Source organism: Schistocerca gregaria, chromosome 7 (assembly GCF_023897955.1).
Source record: "Schistocerca gregaria isolate iqSchGreg1 chromosome 7, iqSchGreg1.2, whole genome shotgun sequence".
In the NCBI taxonomy this organism is placed as follows: Eukaryota; Metazoa; Arthropoda; class Insecta; order Orthoptera; family Acrididae; genus Schistocerca; species Schistocerca gregaria.
The window spans coordinates 425,848,800-425,867,335 of record NC_064926.1 but is presented as its reverse complement, the minus strand read 5'-3'; the positions used below and the strand labels follow the sequence as shown (position 1 = coordinate 425,867,335).

Here is an 18,536-nt window from a genome sequence, read left to right as displayed (position 1 = left end):
CGCCTGGGATACATATTACTATGTCGTCTATAGGGAGTCTGTCCAATGGTCAAATGACAGTACCTTTGTGCGGTTGTCCTGAGTGAATTATTTCTTGAATGCAAATTTTAAAACTTCGACTTTTGTTCTTGCTATCCTCAACTACCACACCAGACTGGTCAACAAGGGACTGAATGGAAACCCTCAGTGATTTTACGTAAGACCAGAATCTTCTTGGGTTCTTTGCCAGATTTTTTGCTGCGATGTGACGGTGGAAGTTGTTGTATGCCTCGCGCATAGGTCTTTTCACAGATCCACGAATCTCTGCTAACCTTCCTTGGTCGTCATTTGAGCGTTCCTTTGAACCAGGAGTGCAACAGCCTTTGCTTCCTCAGTATTACATCATGGTGGGTCATTTCCATTATTTATCCACTTACTAGGTATACAACTCTCCAGACCACAACTTACAGTCTTCTTAAACTTTACCCATGATTCCTCTACATCCATTTTACTGAACCTACGAGGTGCATTCAAGTCCTAAGGCCTCCAGAATGGAAAGAGATAGAAACATGCGCATTGTATTAAAATGAGGCCGCGTTCATTGTCAATACGTCCCAGAGATGGCAGCACCATGCGGCAGATGGAATTTTACCGCCAGCAGCGAGAATGAGAACTGTTTTAAATACTTAAAATGGCGACGTTTTCTTTGCTTGAACAGCCTGCAATCATTCGTTTTCTGAATTTGCGTGATGTGAAACCAATTGAAATTCATCGACAGTTGAAGGAGACATGTGGTGATAGAGTTATGGATGTGTCGAAAGTGCGTTCGTGGGTGCGAGAGTTTAATGAAGGCAGAACATCGTTTGACAACAAACCAAAACAACCTCGGGGTCGCACAAGCCGGTCTGACGACATGATCGAGAAAGTGGAGAGAATTGTTTTGGGGGATCGCCGAATGACTGTTGAACAGATCGCCTCCATAGTTGGCATTTTTGTGGGTTCTGTGCACACAATCCTGCATGACGACCTGAAAATTCGAAAAGTGTCATCCAGGTGGGTGCCACGAATGCTGATGGACGACCACACGGCTGCCCGTGTGGCATGTTGCCAAGCAATGTTGACGCGCAACGACAGCATGAATGGGACTTTCTTTTTGTCGGTTGTGACAATGGATTAGACGTGGATTCCATTTTTCAATCCAGAAACAAAGCGCCAGTCAGCGCAATAAAAGCACACAGATTCACCGCCACCAAAAAACTTTCGGGTAACCGCCAGTGCTGAAAAAATGATGGTGTCCATGTTCTGGGACAGCGAGGGCGTAATTCTTACCCATTACGTTCCAAAGGGCACTACGGTAACAGGTTTATTCTACGAAAATGTTTTGAAGAACAAATTCCTTCTTGCACTGCAACCAAAGCGTCCGGGAAGGGCTGTGCGTGTGCTGTTTCACCAAGACAACGCACCCGCACATCGAGCTAACGTTACGCAACAGTTTCTTCGTGATAACAACTTTGAAGTGATTCCTCATGCTCCCTACTCACCTGACCTGGCTCCTAGTGACTTTTGGCTCTTTCCAACAATGAAAGACACTCTCCGTGGCCGCTTATTCACCAGCCGTGCTGCTATTGTCTCAGCGATTTTCCAGTGGTCAAAATAGACTCCTAAAGAAGCCATCGCCGCTGCCATGGAATCATGGCGTCAGCGTTGTGAAAAATGTGTACGTCTGCAGGGCGATTACGGCGAGAAGTACGTCGGGTGAGCAGTTAATTAGAAAAAAAATCCGAGGCCTTAGAACTTGAATGCACCTCGTAAGTGATGTCAGTGCACTGTCTAAGTGAGATGCTAACAACTGCTTATCTGCTTTCGCTAGGAAAGGACACTCTCTTGGCCCTCTTGACTTGACAGTGCATTCAAACGTCAACGCTGAGCGTGCGGAGTTCAGTGTGCTGCTCAATGATCACGAACGACACGGCTTCTGCATACGGTACTTGTACCTCAACGTGGTACAAGCGATCACGGGATGCTACAATTGTCGGTTGTATCTGGCTGGCAAATCACACTGTTTATGACATAGGCGGGGATAAAATTCCTGTTTTAGCTCTACTACATGCCATAGTTCTTCCCTTGTCCATATGCTAATCATGCTGTTCCCTTTGCAGTACACTTAAAGAAAAAGATCAATCTCCATGATCATGTTATAAGGCAAAAACGAAAGTACCATGTCCTGTCAATAAGGATACTGGGTTTACTAAAGTTCCTTACAAATAGTGTGATACAAATGTACAATAGTTACCCGCATTAGGTAAAAACTGTTTCATCATTCTCACTTTTTAGTAAAACCCTAAGGTCATTCTTACTTGATCACTGTTTGCACTCAGTAGCATAAACTTTACAACATATGAAATACAAGACTTGAAACAATAATGTGCGAGATATATTAAAATAAGTAGTGCAAGCTGTCTTATACACGAAACCAATCGAGCAAACTCACTCCTTATGTTTAGATAATATCAAATATTATACAATATACTTCTATTAAATTAATAATAAAGTATTAGAAACTATCACAAAATGCGAAGGTGAATAAAATAACATTTGGATGTAGTGAGACCCAAACAAACAAAAACATCACTTGTTACCATACAACTATGTATCTCTAATCATTACAATAGACCGACCATGAATGACATACAGTCATACTTTACATTTTACATTCTCCTGAAAGATTTAATCGTAAATACATTATTAACTGGCATTTGATTATAACAAACTGTACCAATATCAATGCTTTTTGTGACGGCTCCTCGTGCTGTCGCCTTGAAATTAGCGTATACTCATAACACGCATATTAACAATACGAAAATCCTTTAATCAACATTATGTCGTTTCCTGTCATTTTATTACAACAGCCGGCCGGAGTGGCCGCGCGGTTCTAGGCGCTACAGTCTGGAGCCGAGCGACCGCTACGGTCGCAGGTTCGAATTCTGCCTCGGGCATGGATGTGTGTGATGTCCTTAGGTTAGTTAGGTTTAATTAGTTCTAAGTTCTAGGCGACTGATGACCTCAGAAGTTAAGTCGCATAGTGCTCAGAGCCATTTGAACAATTTTTATTACAACAACTCGTATAAATAACGCTTGATTTTTCTGGAGAACTTAATTTTCTGGTGCTTTGCAATGCAACGCAAACGCAGTAATTTTGGAGCATTACATGGATAGGGGAGTAAGCAGTACTTCTTATTCAGACATGCTGAATAATCAACCTCACCGTGCAATCAGGAGTAAACGACTAGGACTTCTCAATTCAGAAGTATTGCTACAGCATGACATTGCCAGACTGTAAACAGCCCGTAATACAGTTGATACTATTCAGGAAATTAAATCTGAATGCCTGGTACATCTTCCTTATTCAGCAGACCTCGCTTCTAGTGTCTCATTAGTTTGGTGCACTCAAAGAAGCAATTAGAGGCAGGCATTTCAGAAGTGACGAAGAGGTGCAGCCATGACTGGCTACGCACATGACCAAAAGAATTCTTTCATCGTAGTAGCTATGCACGTCTGAAGTGGTGGAATACGTGCATTCAACGTCAGGAAGAGTACATCGACAAATGACATATGATTTTTTGTTTTTTGTTACAATTAAAAACATAATAGCACTTTAAAGTTTTGATTTGAATCACTCTCTTATTCATAATCCATCAAATTCGAGCTTCAAATGAAAGCATATACACTATGTGACTTAACATCTGAGGTCATCAGTCCCCTACACTTAGAATTACTTAAACCTAACTAACCTAAAGACATCACACACATCCATGCCCGAGGCAGGATTCGAACGTGCGACCGTAGAAGCAGCACGGTTCAAATGTGTGTGAAATCTTATGGGACTTAACTGCTAAGGTCATCAGTCCCTAAGCTTACACTCTACTTAACCTAATTTATCCTAAGGACAAACACACACACCCATGCCCGAGGGAGGACTCGAACCTCCGCCGGGACCAGCCGCACAGTCCATGACTGCAGCGCCTTAGTCCGCTCGGCTAACCCCGCGCGGCCATGTTTCTCATGGAGAGGACCCATTGTTGTTTTGCGTGGCACTGTCACATCACAGGCCTACCCTGATGTTTTAAGCACCTTCTTGCTTCTCACTGTTGAAGAGCAATTCGGGGATGGCGATTACATCTTTCAACACGATCGGGCACCTGTTCATAATGCACCCCCTGTAGCGGAGTGATTTCACGACAATAAGATCCCTGCAATGGACTGACCTGAACAGAGTCCTTACCTGAATCCTATAGAACACCTTTGGAATGTTTTGTAAAGCCGACTTCGTGTCAGGCCTCACCAAACGACATCGATATCTCTCGTCAGTACAGCACTCCGTGAAGAATGGGCTGCCATTGTCCAAGAAACCTTCCAGCACCTGATTGAACGTATGCCTGCGACAGTGTAAACTGTCATCAAGGCTAACAACATATTGAATTCCAGCATTACCGATGGAAGGCGCCACGAACTCGTAAGTCATTTTCAGCCAGGTGTCCGGATACTTTTGATCACATAATGTATTTCGTTCCCGACTCAGTACTGGAGGGAGATAGCATCATGTGATGCAGGTGGAGTTCTTCCATCTCATCGGTTTACATGCAAACGCGCATCCGGAATATTTGACAACCTAGATATTGCTCGGCGCGTCCGGAAAGATTCCCCAGCGTGCTTTTTCCATGCCATGAAGTCAGAAATTCGTGAAGCTCAATGTAGACGGCTTTAGTTCTTGTTCTCTGTACTTCACATTCAGGAATGCTCCTAAATGTCACGCTCGACGTTATTAAGGTCACACATCTGGTCACGCACGACGTCCACCATGCCCTGCGTGAGTTTGAGTTCGAAGTTCGCTGACGTCGTAGCTCTTCTGGACACAAATGAGAGATACTTTGAAGAAGAAATGTTGCTAGGTAGGGATAGCTCACAGCTTGGATTATCGAAAGACCTATTCATTCATTCACGCACTGTTTTCCCAAATCTCATCATGTAGCTTTCAGGGACGTGGAACGAGCCAAATAACATGTTAATAGAAATAAGTAGCCCCTACTAACTAGTTGTGTGATAAACAGGATCAACTTATAATGAGCAGTACCAATCTACTCACTCCCAATAGTATATGAAAGCAGTGGTACGGCATTCATGGCTGGGAGATTCCAACTAGTTGTTGAGCCACCAAATAGTAAGGAGTGTTCTTACTCTGCCCGCAATGTCTCCACGCACTGTATAAGAGTTGTGAGCTGAAACTATTACATGTAAGAGCCGGTAATGTGTCTATGTACTTGTTTCAGAGAGAAAGAGAGTGTACTGCGGGACCACTGCATTTAAGCACCAATGCGACAGTCAGATCCCCATCAACAGAGTCACATTCTCTCACTTCACGAGACTCTGCTGAGAGGTCTGTAAGGACTGTATGGAAAGACAAGTTTTGTCATTCGTCGTTCCGTATCTGTTAATTGTAGGTGATTCTAACGAGTGTTCGTGTAGTGTGGTTTCATGTTTTTGTGTATGATTCATTTTGGAAATAAAATCTAGATTACTTTACTTATGTTTTTAAAAAGCCAACACTCCTAGTTTTAAACTGCACAGCTGCCATTTTTAGCTGACACTTCAAACAAATAATTTACGCAGCTTTACACAGAACACTTTTAGCTGTATAAGTAATGCCAAAACACGATCAGTTTAATACAGGAGAATGAGCTAAGTGGAATTTACTCCTTTAAGCCAAATATTCTGACATACTGTAGCAGTGACTACTGAGGAATATTTTTCTTAGTTTTTTAATACCTAGTGTTGTTAGCTGACGTCTGTCACGAGCTTTTATAGCATTGCCACAACTGCTGTCAAGCTGCCCCTCTGCTGAATCATGTGGACTCACCCTTCGTTATGGCACACAGCCACGGAGGACAGTTCGCCAGTGACACTGGGAGTTCTAATTGCTGGGACTTGTAAAACTACCGCTCCCCTAATTTACTTCTGGTTTCGCAATAACCGCAGCTACCGTCACTGACATCACAAAAAATGTGACCGTGTTAATCAAAATAAATGGAGCTCGAGAATCTGAACTCAGATCACTGAAGATTCCTTCTTAAAGGCCACACACATACTTAGCATAAACATGGCGATTAAGTAAACGAAGAACTTCAATAAAATTCAGCAAAACGTAAATGAAAATACTATGTACCATACTATAACTTATTAGTCTCCTTTCCTAATGAAGTCGTAGTTTAATGAGTTTAATATTAAGATTTCTTCCATGTGAGAGAGGTATCCTAACCATACACAAGCAAGGAACCTATCACCGCTTTCTAGATGTACTCTAGCGCACACGCAGCATTGTCAGTAAACACAACAGCAGCAGCGGTTAGTGGCTGTGATGGCACTCTGCTGTTCTGCAATGTTCTGCCTGCGCAACAACAACAAGAGAAGCAAAAATTAAATGTTGTTGTACCGGTCTTCAGCTAAATGAATGGTTTGATGCCGTTTTCCATCCACGCTGGTTTGTCCTATAAGCTGTCATTGACTTTGCAAGTACCTTCTTGCTTTCCTTTACCGCTTTCTCAGTGGACAGACTGAATAACATCGCGGACAGGCTACAACCATTCTCAACTGTTGCTGCCCTTTCACGTACACCGTCTCGTATAATTGCAATGTGCTTACTGCACATGCCGTGAATAACCTTTTGATCTCTGAATTCTATCCCTGGTAACTTCATAATTTCAAAGAGTGTAGTGCAGTCAACGGTGGAAAAGCTATCTCTAAATCTAGTAAGCTACATACGTAGATTTGCTTTTCTTCGACTCATTTTCTAGGATAATTCGTAGGGTCAGTATTAACTACCGTATTCCTGTATTTCTCTGAAACCCAAATTGATCTTCCTTGAGGTATGTTTCTACCCATTTTTCCACTCTTTCGCAAATAATTTGTGCCAGTATCTTGTAACCATGATTTATTAAACTGATGGTTCGATAACACTCACGACTGTCATTATCTGTCTTTTTAGAAATTATTATATTCCACATTATTTCGTCTGCTAGTACGTCTTCAATATCAAGTGGAGTAGTTTGGCCATGGCTGGCTCTCACAAGGCCCTCAATAATTCTGTGACACTGTCATCTACTCCAGGTTTCTAGTTTTGAATATGGTCTTTCATTGGATCTAAAAAATAAGACTGACAGGAAATGCAGATGGCGAAGCAGAAAGTGCCGCGTACCACTGTGGAACAGTGAGGCTTTGCCCGAGCGATGTGCGATTAGAGAAGTGAAGTTTGCTAACAAATTCCTGGACTTCACTCGCACTGAAAATGTACCTAAGGGCCAGTTTAAAACTGAGTTTTAAATATATTATAAGGGGGGAATATAAGTAGTATGTTAACGTGGGCCTCGACTATTCTGTCTACACAATGACACGTCGGACACGGTTGGCTATGTAAAAAAAACTTGGCCATTGAAAGTAAATGATTAAGCAAACACAAATCTAGAGTAATTGACACTATAATTAACAACATGGACTTAACGTACATATAACATGTTAACACTTACGTCAATAACAATGACAGAGCATGAGTGGTTTGAAAAGTTTAGAAATCACGTATGAATGTCCATTCATTAACCACTCTGTGTTTTTCACAAATACTAGTCTCACGTGCAACAAAATGACAGTATACATCCGTAGAGTTTAACAAATTACAAGTCTAATAATGACGCATGTGTAATGTTGCGTTCGTATTATACAGGAGATAAAAAGAGAGTGATATCGTCCGGCAGTAGACGATAGGTTGCGCGCTTGTTTTTTGTAATATTCAAATGTCTTCAGAGTCAGTCTTTAATATCGATGTTTTTACATGCACACTGAATTAGTCTATAGTTTCTTAGGCGCGCCCATGGCGCTGGATTCATTTCTCCTTGTACATCGTCAAAATACATCATTACAATGTCTAGTTAAATATTATACATTGGCAAATAAATGTCTCTTGGCCTCTTTCATTACACAAATTAGTGTTTTATGTGACGAGATGTGGCGGTGTGAAAATACAACATATCAATCACTGACAGAAATAATTAAATAAAAGGAATAAAACAATAAATGAATGCTACCGTGAGCGTGGTATGTTTTCGAACTTATCTCCAAGGCATGCAGTGTCAGTAACAAGTCATTTTGATCGAACTACGCTCGGTTGTACTCACAATAGACAGGTAGGCGATGATGACAGCACCCGTCCTCAGCGACAGTCCACAGCAGCTGTTAAGTGGGTACTGCATCGTGTCCGCTGGTTCAGTGCACACAGGACTCCAGAGCTAGCGCAGACCTCCAGTTGCGGTCAGATCCGCGGAACTATCGCACCACGGTCCCTGTCAACAGGACCGAAAAGTGTTCACTTAAATGTACTAGTATTTCACAAAATCAAATGCAAAACAAATCTTAATACACTATCTGATCAAAAATGTTCGGACACTTTTTAGTGGGCACTTTAACTGATGTTTAACTATGAAAGGAACAGCCGTGCAGTTGAGATGTTATTTTATTTGATTTTCGCTACAAGTCTCGGCAATTCATTATGCCATCTTCAGGCCCCATATGTACCTCTCAAAAGTAATATGCAGGGCGGTCCATTGATCGTGACCGGGCCAAATATCTCACGAAATAAGCGTCAAACGAAAAAACTACAAAGGACGAAACTGGTCTAGCTTGAAGGGGGAAACCAGATGGCGCTATGGTTGGCCCACTAGATGGCGCTGCCATAGGTCAAACGGATATCAAATGCGTCTTTTAAAAATAGGAAATCCCATTTTTTATTACATATTCGTGTAGTACGTAAAGAAATATGAAGGTTTTAGCTGGACCACTTTTTTCGCATTTTGATAGACGGCGCTGTAATTGTCACAAACGTATAAGTAAGTGGTATCACATAACATTCCGCCAGCGCGGACGGTATTTGCTTCGTGATACATTACCCGTGTTTGGGCGCGTCTGTTGCACTATTTTGCGAGCATGTATGTGCACTGTGCTGTGCTTTATTTGGAGAGTTTAAGAGAACAGATCTCGTCTGCAGATATTGTGTACTGCATTATTTAAGAGCGGTTTGCTATTGTGTGGTGAAATTAGGTGTTGTTTAGGTTTTTGTGGGCTGTGTCAGATGACCACAGTCGGATCAGTGCGGGCGTTTTGTGATAAATGTACTCCACGGCTAAATAAAAGGGCTTGAAATAAAGAGTGCAGTCCTTCCTTACTTCCCCGAGCAGCACAGCGCAGTCTGAGCGGTTTTTGCGCAATAACAGCAATCTGGTCAGACTGTGAGTGAGTCGACAAATAACTGCACAAATTTATCTGTATAGGAGCTGCAGGTCTGGATTGGAATGAATATCTTGATGGGTGTGGCTGTGTTGCCAAGCGTAGTGCACTACTGGAGTTCAGAACATGCCTTAGGTCAGCCTTACGTATTGAAACCTATGAGAAGCAAAAGTTTCAAAAAGACATGTCCCAAATAAATAAAGTACAGTCGTTCCTCCTTCCATCAGCCCATGCACTGAAATTATTTGCGAAAATTAGGAGCTGTTTGGCTATTTGGACGTAAATCTTTTGCATTATTTACGAGCAGTTCGCATGTCTGTAGGCTGTGCTATGCGTTATTTTTAACTGTTTACAATTACCAAGCGTATGTCTACAGCATTATAAATGAGTTATATAGGAGTGTTTTGCAGGTCTGTATGGTGTGCAACATGTCGGTGTGATACATATACTCCATTCCTAAATAAAGTAAATTGGTTCCTCCATCCATGGGCCTAGTGCAGGGTGAGTCCTTTTACCGGAAACGTGTAGGAAGAGGTTGAGTGCTGGTGGCTTAGTTTAGCGGTGATGAGCTTCGTTTGCAACAGTTTTCTTAGGCTGGTGGCGGAAGCGCCAGTGAGCTTTGTTTAATGGCAGATTTCAAACTTGGCGCTGGTTCCTAGGAGGAAGTGGCGGTCGGGTGGCTGAGGTTAGTACAAGTGCCCTTTCTTTCCAACAATTTTGTTAGGTTGGTAGAGAAAGCTGAAGCGATCTTTCTTTACTGCCAGAATTCAAACTCGGCGCTGGTTCCTAGGAAGAGGTGGCTGCCTGGTCCTCGAAAAGAAGTTGAAATTAGGTCGTTGAACACCTTTGCTTACGTATATGAAATTGTAAATTGAATTATTTAATATGATTAAAACTGAAATGGAATTAAGCACTTCGGTAATTGATAGGTTATATTAGCGATGTGAGAGTTAGCATATTTACAGAAGCCTATGTCCATCGCGTGTGTAGAGGGTGTGTGACGTAGGCGGCGCAGCGATTGTCCAGCTATAGCGCGCACGCGAGAGAGAGTCAATTAACGAGCGTTGAAGTGCCGACCAAACGTGCTGTTATACAGTCGTGGCGGATTGCACTGTCAAGCAAACCTTGCCACCAAAAGTGTAGCACTGCGATCTCGCTCGCACAAGGACACGTGGTGGACGGTGAGCGGTTTGAACGTGCCCAGGAAAACAACTTTGGCGCCGAAAGTGTGGCAGGGAACGCGACCGTTGTGTGATTCAGCTCCGAGGCAAATAATTTTGGCGGGAAACGTGCGGAGGCGATGATACACGTGGTGAGTGGACAAGGGACCGCTGTGACGTCAAACTCGGCAAGTTCCAATGTATCCAGCAAAAACATGTTTACGACGTGGGAGCGATCGCTAGGCTCGCCCCCAGCATACCAGCAGTCCAGCGCAAGCGGCCGCCTCATGTGACAGGCGGGGCCAGGGGGTGGCGAGGATTTGAACTAATTCAGTTGGAGCGCGGACGTCGTGGCGACTGCACTGCGATATCAAAGATGTGTGCTGACTATGCTGGACAACAAGTGATGACCGTACTGCTTGAAATAAAAACTTCAGTCCCTTCCACCCTGCAAAATCAAAGGACGTGACTTAGGTTAGTATAAGTGTACTTTATTATTTGACGCAATTCTGATAGCATACCAGTGAAAAAAGATAAGCGACGGCGAAAGTTCGTATGTGTGATCGATTATGTTGTTGGAATTTGAACTTGGGATAGATTTTAGTTATGAATATAAGGCAAATGGCATTCTCGCTGAGAAAATCGGACATCTTGAATAAATAATAAATTATAATAATAAATAGAAGTACAGTTTTCGAGACATTATCGTGTTGGAATTTGAATTTGACGCAATTCTCTTGTGGAGGTAGGCCTATAATAATAAATAATAATAATAATAATAAATAATAATGAATAGTAATAAATGACAATGAATGATAATGAATGTTAATAAATGACAATGAATAATAATGAATGATAATAAACACAAGTAAAGTTTTGCAGCGATTATCGTGTTGGAATTTGAATTTGGAGGGAATTTTCTAGTGGAGGCAGGTCAATAATAATAAATGATAATGAATGATAATAAAGACAAGTACGGTTTTGCATGTGTTATCCTGTTGGAATTTGAATTTGGAGCCTTTTTTTTTAGGATTAGGTTAGTGGACGTAGCCCAATTGGTCTATTTAAATAATAATGATAAATGATAATGAATGTTAATAAATGATAATCAGTATAATGAATAATAATAAAGACAAGTATTTCCAGTGCAAAGTTACATAATTTTCCATTAGTAAGTTTGTACAATTGTATGAAGAAAATTAACGCAGTTGCAAGACAACACCTGGTCTGGACCTGTGGGCTGGCCAGAGTGGCCGTGCGGTTCTAGGCGCTGCAGTCTGGAGCTGAGCGGCCGCTACGGTCGCAGGTTCGAATCCTGCCTCGGGCATGGATGTGTGTGGTGTCCTTAGGTTAGTTATGTTTAATTAGTTCTAAGTTCTAGGCGACTGATGACCTCAGAAGTTAAGTCGCATAGTGCTCAGAGCCATTTGAACCATTTTTTTGGACATGTGATGATTTGCTACTGACAAAGCACGTACTGTCTAATTTCGGTTAGTAGCAGAAGAGCTCACATCGAAACGGAATCGCCCGCTTGGAGTACGTGCATAAACTTCCGGTTTCATCAGCTGATCGTGTTTGCAAGAAACAGGATAAACACGGGACTTTTTCAGCTATTTTATAATGTTTTTGGAGGCCTATAATGGATTTTAATACCGAAGATGAATCAAGAGGCGCTACAAAAAGGTGTCGAGCAACTGAAACTTGGAAGAGGATATTAATTCAACGTAAAAAAATTTGCAGGTGAAGCTCATGTGAAGCACGTGGGAAAAATTTGTGCTTGGTGCCGAATTAAAGTATAGAAATAATATTTTCAAGTTTTTTATTGTAGAGATTATTTGTTTTTAATCAGTGTAAATTAAAATAATAGCTTATTTATTGATACTTTATCTATACTGTTAGTGCAGGATACTATATTATACACTAACGCATGGCATGTTACGCTTCTCATTAAAGGTACTGAAGACTCTGTGTGGACAACATATCCACAGAAAGTAGGCAAATTATTCTGGAGCTCCTCAATAAAGTACAGAATAATACATATTTGCTGGTTTGGTTTCAGCAATCCCAAGTCAAAAGAATCGATCTCTTCAAGACGATTCTGTTAAGGAACACAATACTCTGTTTCACTATAAAGTAAACTTCTGCGTGCGGCTGGTCCCGGCAGAGGTTCGAGTCCTCCTTAGGATAATTTATGTTAAGTAGTGTGTAAGCTTAGGGACTGTTGACCTTAGCAGTTAAGGTCCCATAAGATTTCACACACATTTGAACATTTTTGAAACTTCTTCACAATAATATTACACAATACAGATAATGACACCGACAATAAAATAATAATGAATAGTAACAATGCTAACATTTTAATAAACAAACAATAGTAACGAAACATCTCTTTAAATGTCATGAAATGCTGTGCAAATCAGTGAATATTAAATATGATACAGGGTTAGCCATACAATACTTTACAGCTGTACTCTGCACCAGCTTTCAATAACATTGCTCAAAGAGCTTATCACTTTATTATTATAGAGTTCCTTTCAGTATGGTTACTTCATTACAGCTACAAGATTTATGTTGCTCTGGTTTTTCAGGTGAAATATGATGACGAGACAAGGTTGTGTATAAGATTGTCTTATTTCGTTGCACAGAATAACTCCATCTCGACTTCGGCGAATCTGCAGCCTTGTACAGCAAGGTGAGGTGTCTCCAAGTGACTTAAAGGGTGAATTACATCAAAACAGCCGCAAAAAAATACAAGAAAGCAGATAAGGCACCTTTCCTGCTCTTTAAATATATAAGAACTGTGATTGCAATATTTACAAAAATATTAACCAAATGCTTATGTGAAAGTAGAGAAAGGGAGAGAAAGTAGAGCCAAAGATTCATGAAAGGAAAGCTGCAAACTTTTACCACGCTCGGAGAGAGCCTACAATACTATCGCAAGAAGGTGGTCGGTCCTGAGATGGAACCAGTGAGTGTACCTGTTTTTGTTATAAGCAAAACATATCATTTCACTATATTCCAGTCAGTGAGATGTTTTACTGCCATCAACTGTTTAATACATATAGTTTCAGATGGCCATGCCTTCTTTTATCCGTATATGGAACTCTTAGGCAAGAAAAGTCCAAATAATGTGGTTTCATTTCATGTCGACTTCATATTGAAGCCGGCCGAAGTGGCCGTGCGGTTCTAGGCGTTTCAGTCTCGAAACCTAGTGACCGCTACGGTCGCAGGTTCGAATCCTGCCTCGGGCATGGACGTGTGTGATGTCCTTAGGTTAGTTAGGTTTAAATAGTTCTAAGTTCTAGGGGACTGACGACCTCAGAAGTTAAGTACCATAGTGCTCAGAGCCATTTGAACCATTTTTCATATTCAATAACATTAGCCCCACCGTAAAGGAACAGGTTGTATTCACGAATGCCTGCACGTCACATAATAAAAACTATATAAAAACTATACCGCTGTGAATTTTTTCATTCTCTGGTGAAAAGAGGCCGTTTTGAAGCTGTGCGCCACGTATATGCGACACGTGGGCATTCATGTCTCCCTCCACAACAGAAATTTTGGTCACTTGGCATTGTTGAAAAAAAAATCGAGGTACAATGTACAGTGCAGAACACTGGGATTGATCAAGGATTACAAAACATACTTTTGAAAACCAGATCCCAAACCTGTTGACAGAAGTTCCAAGGACAGAATAAAGTGGGCTGTAACTTTTTACAAAATTATGGAATTTGCAGGTACTATTGTGACTACGTCAACATTGGCCGGCAGTATACTCACTCAAGTTTTCAAGTTCAGGAACGCTGAAATTCCCAAGAACGGCCCTAATAATGCCTATAACAAAGAAATATCACTGAGTGCCAAAATCAAGAGACAAAATGAAGTATGTAGACAGTATCCCTAGTGAATTTAAAAGATCATATCAAGGACTGATAAGGAAACACAAAGCCTTATAAGTGATAATACTGAAAGTGGCATGTGAAATTTGGGACAATGACAGAGATTAGAAGTTTGTAAATCACAATACTTTTAATGTATTTTTCTCAGAACTTTGCTCTTTTGCTTCAAATGGCCATTACTAGAAACCGAATTATAGGTATTTTCATGTTGCATATGTATTTGCGTATTTGGCTCCCTTTCACCAGTTATCGCAGCTTTTAACTGAAATCTAGTGACGATGCATATTTTCGCTCTATGTTTACAATATTTTAAAAATTTAGACGGGCGGTCTCCAGCTCGATCTAGTTTTGATGTCTCACAGGTTGACAGCGGCCTATAACTGCGTGCAATCGCTAACCGAATGGCCACTGCCTAGCGAAATCATTACATAAGAGGAACAGGAACAGGCAGCAAAGACAATGCTTCTGCGCCCGTGCCTCCTGTTGATCCCCTCCTCTGTCATACCGTACGCTTCGGCTACAATTGAATTAAACTACACAAGCTTTTAGTCGCACGTCCATTGTTACAGTTTAGCTTCCTATTTATTTGTACGCAGTTAAACGTGTTTACGACGTGTAGTGTGTAACGTGTTGTGCGCCATGCCGCCCGAAAAAGCAAATGTCGTTTCGTGGATAGCTGACCATCCTGGAACATTTACATATGACTGAATTGTCTTGTATTGTCGAATTTGCGAGAAAAACTTTTGGTGCAAAAATAAAAAAAATTCGAAACAGATCCAGCATGTCAAGACAAGTCTTCATGTTGCAGGAATGCAGAAGAAAGGACCAAGACAACTTCTGAAAACAGCAAGTTGCAGTAGCAGTGGTTTGTCCAAAGGTAACCAAAAACGTCGGTTTGACGTGGATCTGTGTGAAGCATTCATTGCAAGCAGTATTCCTCTTCACAAACTTACAAACCCTGTCCTCAAAGGCTTCCTGCGCAAATATTGCTTAAATCAAAATATACCAGATGATTCAACATTGCGTAAAAATTACATACCGACAATTGACGTAAATGTTCTGGAAGAAATACGCAATGAACTCAAGGACAGCATTATCTGGATTTTAATTGGCGAAGCTACAGACCCTTGTGCTCGTTACATTGCAAATTTAATTGTTGGTGCTTTAGAAGAAGAGCCTTCTTCTTCCTATGTAGCGACCTGCAAAGAACTTGAAAAAGTAAATCAGTCTACGGTCGCCAGATTTGTGAATGAGGGTATTAGAAAGATATTTCCAGAGTCTTCTGCAGATGAAAGGGTGTTTGTGTTTATGCATATGGTGCTCTCTGTATGATCAAAGCAGGAAAACCCCTTCGAGTATTTTATTCCAATTTGCTGTATTTGACGTGCTTTGCTCATGAAATACATCGCCTTGCTGAAGAAGTACGTTCTACGTTTGTGAATGTAAATAAACTGATTTCATCTACAAAGAAAGTGTTTCTAAAGGCTCCTGCTTGCATCGAGACCTACAAAGAAAAACTACTAAATGTGGCTTTACCTCCCGAACCAATGGTAACTCGTTGTGGTACGTAGGTAGAAGCTGCATTGTTTTACAATGAACATTTTGAGACCATTAGAGAGGTAGTAAACGACTTCGATAGTACAGAGGCTTTGGCAGTTTGCCAGTGCAAGGATGCTTTTAATGATTCCGGTATTAAAAAAAACACGTTGCTGTGATTAGCACTCATTTTCCCATATACCTGCAAGTATGAAAAGCTTGAAACTTAGGGTTTGGCGCTGAATGAATCTATTCAGTTAAGGAATAAAATTATTCTAGTGAATTCCTCATTGCTGGAGATATTCCGACGAAAACTTAAATAAAAGTTTTAAAATATGTTAAAAAATAACCAAGGCTATGAATCCTTGTGCCAAATTGATAGTTTTATTAATGGGACAGGTGAACTTTTACCAAAAACAATAAGTGCCAAAATAGAACCCAATTTTAAATACTGCCCAGTTACCTCAGTTGATGTAGAATGGTCCTTTTTTTCTTACAAAAACATTTTGAGTGATTGAAGACACAATCTTAATACCGAACATTTGGAACAGTACTTGGTCATTTATGTTTACAATAGTAGAAGAATATAAAAAACGTAAATAATGCTTTGGTCCAATAGTATTAATTAAAAGTTAATGTTGTTCAAAAAATGTCATGATTGTTTGTTGTTTTTTAAATAAAATATTTTGGAGTTTTTGAGCGTGCCCCAGACTGAAGCGCCTAGAACCGCTCGGCCACTCCGGCCGGCAACAATAGCAAAGAAGGAACAATTCTGAATACGGTATGCGTCCCTAGTTTGCAAACTTTTAGAAAATAATCCCTGAAAGGACCCCTTCCTAACCTCTACCAGAGAGTATTCAGAAAATATCAGCGTTCTAAATGTAGCAATTTTTCGCGTAATTGATATGCACATGTTCGACTTTGAGATATAATGCTCACAGTAACTGCCATGTTTTCTATTATTTGATGTTGCATATTTCGACATTTTTCATGCATATTGCAAGCATATTTTAAGGTTTTTATGATGCATATAATCCGGACTCTAGTCATTATCTTTCGTAAAAAATTTAGAGAGTTACAAAATAACATGTACACTCTTTTGGAAGAAGATAAAAAACTTCTACCCTCACACACCCTTTCTGGGAGCCATTTCTAGCAAATCAAAAACAGCTTATGCTTATTTAATAACGAAATAACGAAAAAAAAATTTTTTCTCAAAACTGTGATTGTCGGACATGTACTGTTTAGCGTATGACTTGTTATTGGCGACCGGAGAGGACAATACCATACAGAAAACCTCATCGTTTCGGTTTTCAGTGACATGAAAGAAGAAATTCGTGTTTATTTTCATACTGGCAAATTCTCTTTCCAATAGCTGTTGAAGGTTCTTAAAAAATACAGTACTGGATTGAAAGAATAAAATAAAAACTATAGCTTCTTGTGTATCACCCTAGACAAGAAAGTTCCACATGTTAACCATATAGCCAAAATTTCGAACTGCTTAGGATATATGAGGGACATTATGAAAATTTCATTGTCTCGTGCGTGAGGTCGGCAAGGAAAGTGCTACATGGACTCCATTTTCTCGAGATTGGAGACCGATAGAGATCTCCTAAGTCTAAAGAAAAATTCAATACCTCAGCTAAATTTCATTCGCAGCAACATATGGTGTAATATGCACCTAATGCAAAATCAAAGTGACCCACATTTTTCATTGCAAACTACTTCAAATTTCGCACAGTGTCTTACTGAAATGAGAATCTCACAATGATCATGTGCGAGATAATGGGCAATACAACATGAAGCTGATGTAGAAAGTTATAAACAACATGAAAATCATTTTTTTACTTATTAGTTTCTGTAAAATCGTTTGAAAAAGATTGCAATGCATGCGTCTCGATCCTGTCAGCACAGCTTGTCGCCAACCGGCGCTGTGAAAGTGGGCATAAAATGTCTCGTTAATTCTGGCAGGCGGGTCTGCGTTGGTCGGCGCTGCCACCCGACTGCCGTTGTGTTCCTTGATACAATAATTTACCAAAGCCGTATGTATTGTAGAAATTTATTTTATAAACTTCTTATATGCTACCAGTTTCGGCGTCACATTGATGCCATCTTCAGGCCCCACACGTCACAGTCGTAAAATCGCCTAGACACCAAGAGCAGTTGCACAGCGATTTGATTCACGGATCCAGTTATATGGCTCTTTTCGTGTATACGATTTTACGACTATGACGTGTGGGGCCTGAAGATGGCATCAATGTGACGCCGAAACTGGTAGCATATAAGAAGATTATAAAATAAATTTCTACAATACATACGCCTGATGGTAAATTATTGTATCAAGAAATATATGCCAGCCGTTGTCCCACAGTCCATAATGGACCAACAAAGAAGCCTTTGTGTTCTGCCTCATTAGTTAACAAGGCGATATTCTCTGCACTGCGTCACGCCGATTCGCTATCCTCCTCCCCCCCCCCCCCCCCCGCCCTGCACAGGTAGCCTGATTAGCCTAATCAGAGTACTTCAACCCATATCCGTAAGTCCATCTGAGAACGCGTTCGTATGACATAATTCGACCTGGAGGTGGACGGGGCGAATTCTGTCACTGGGAAGAATTTTCTTTTGCCTGTATTGG

At 40.8% G+C, this 18,536-nt stretch overlaps 1 protein-coding gene across 3 annotated transcripts in view; it reads right to left on the bottom strand.

The window, feature by feature from the left end:
* The window catches only part of LOC126281553 (uncharacterized), a 205,052-nt gene that overhangs the window by 77,007 nt on the left and 109,509 nt on the right, over positions 1–18,536 (bottom strand). For all 3 annotated transcript variants that reach the window (XM_049980619.1, XM_049980618.1, XM_049980620.1), the window contains exon 2: positions 8,202–8,366. In XM_049980619.1, coding sequence (XP_049836576.1) covers positions 8,202–8,276 — 75 coding nt within the window. In that variant the 5' untranslated portion in view covers positions 8,277–8,366. The remainder of the gene's footprint in view (positions 1–8,201; positions 8,367–18,536) is intronic.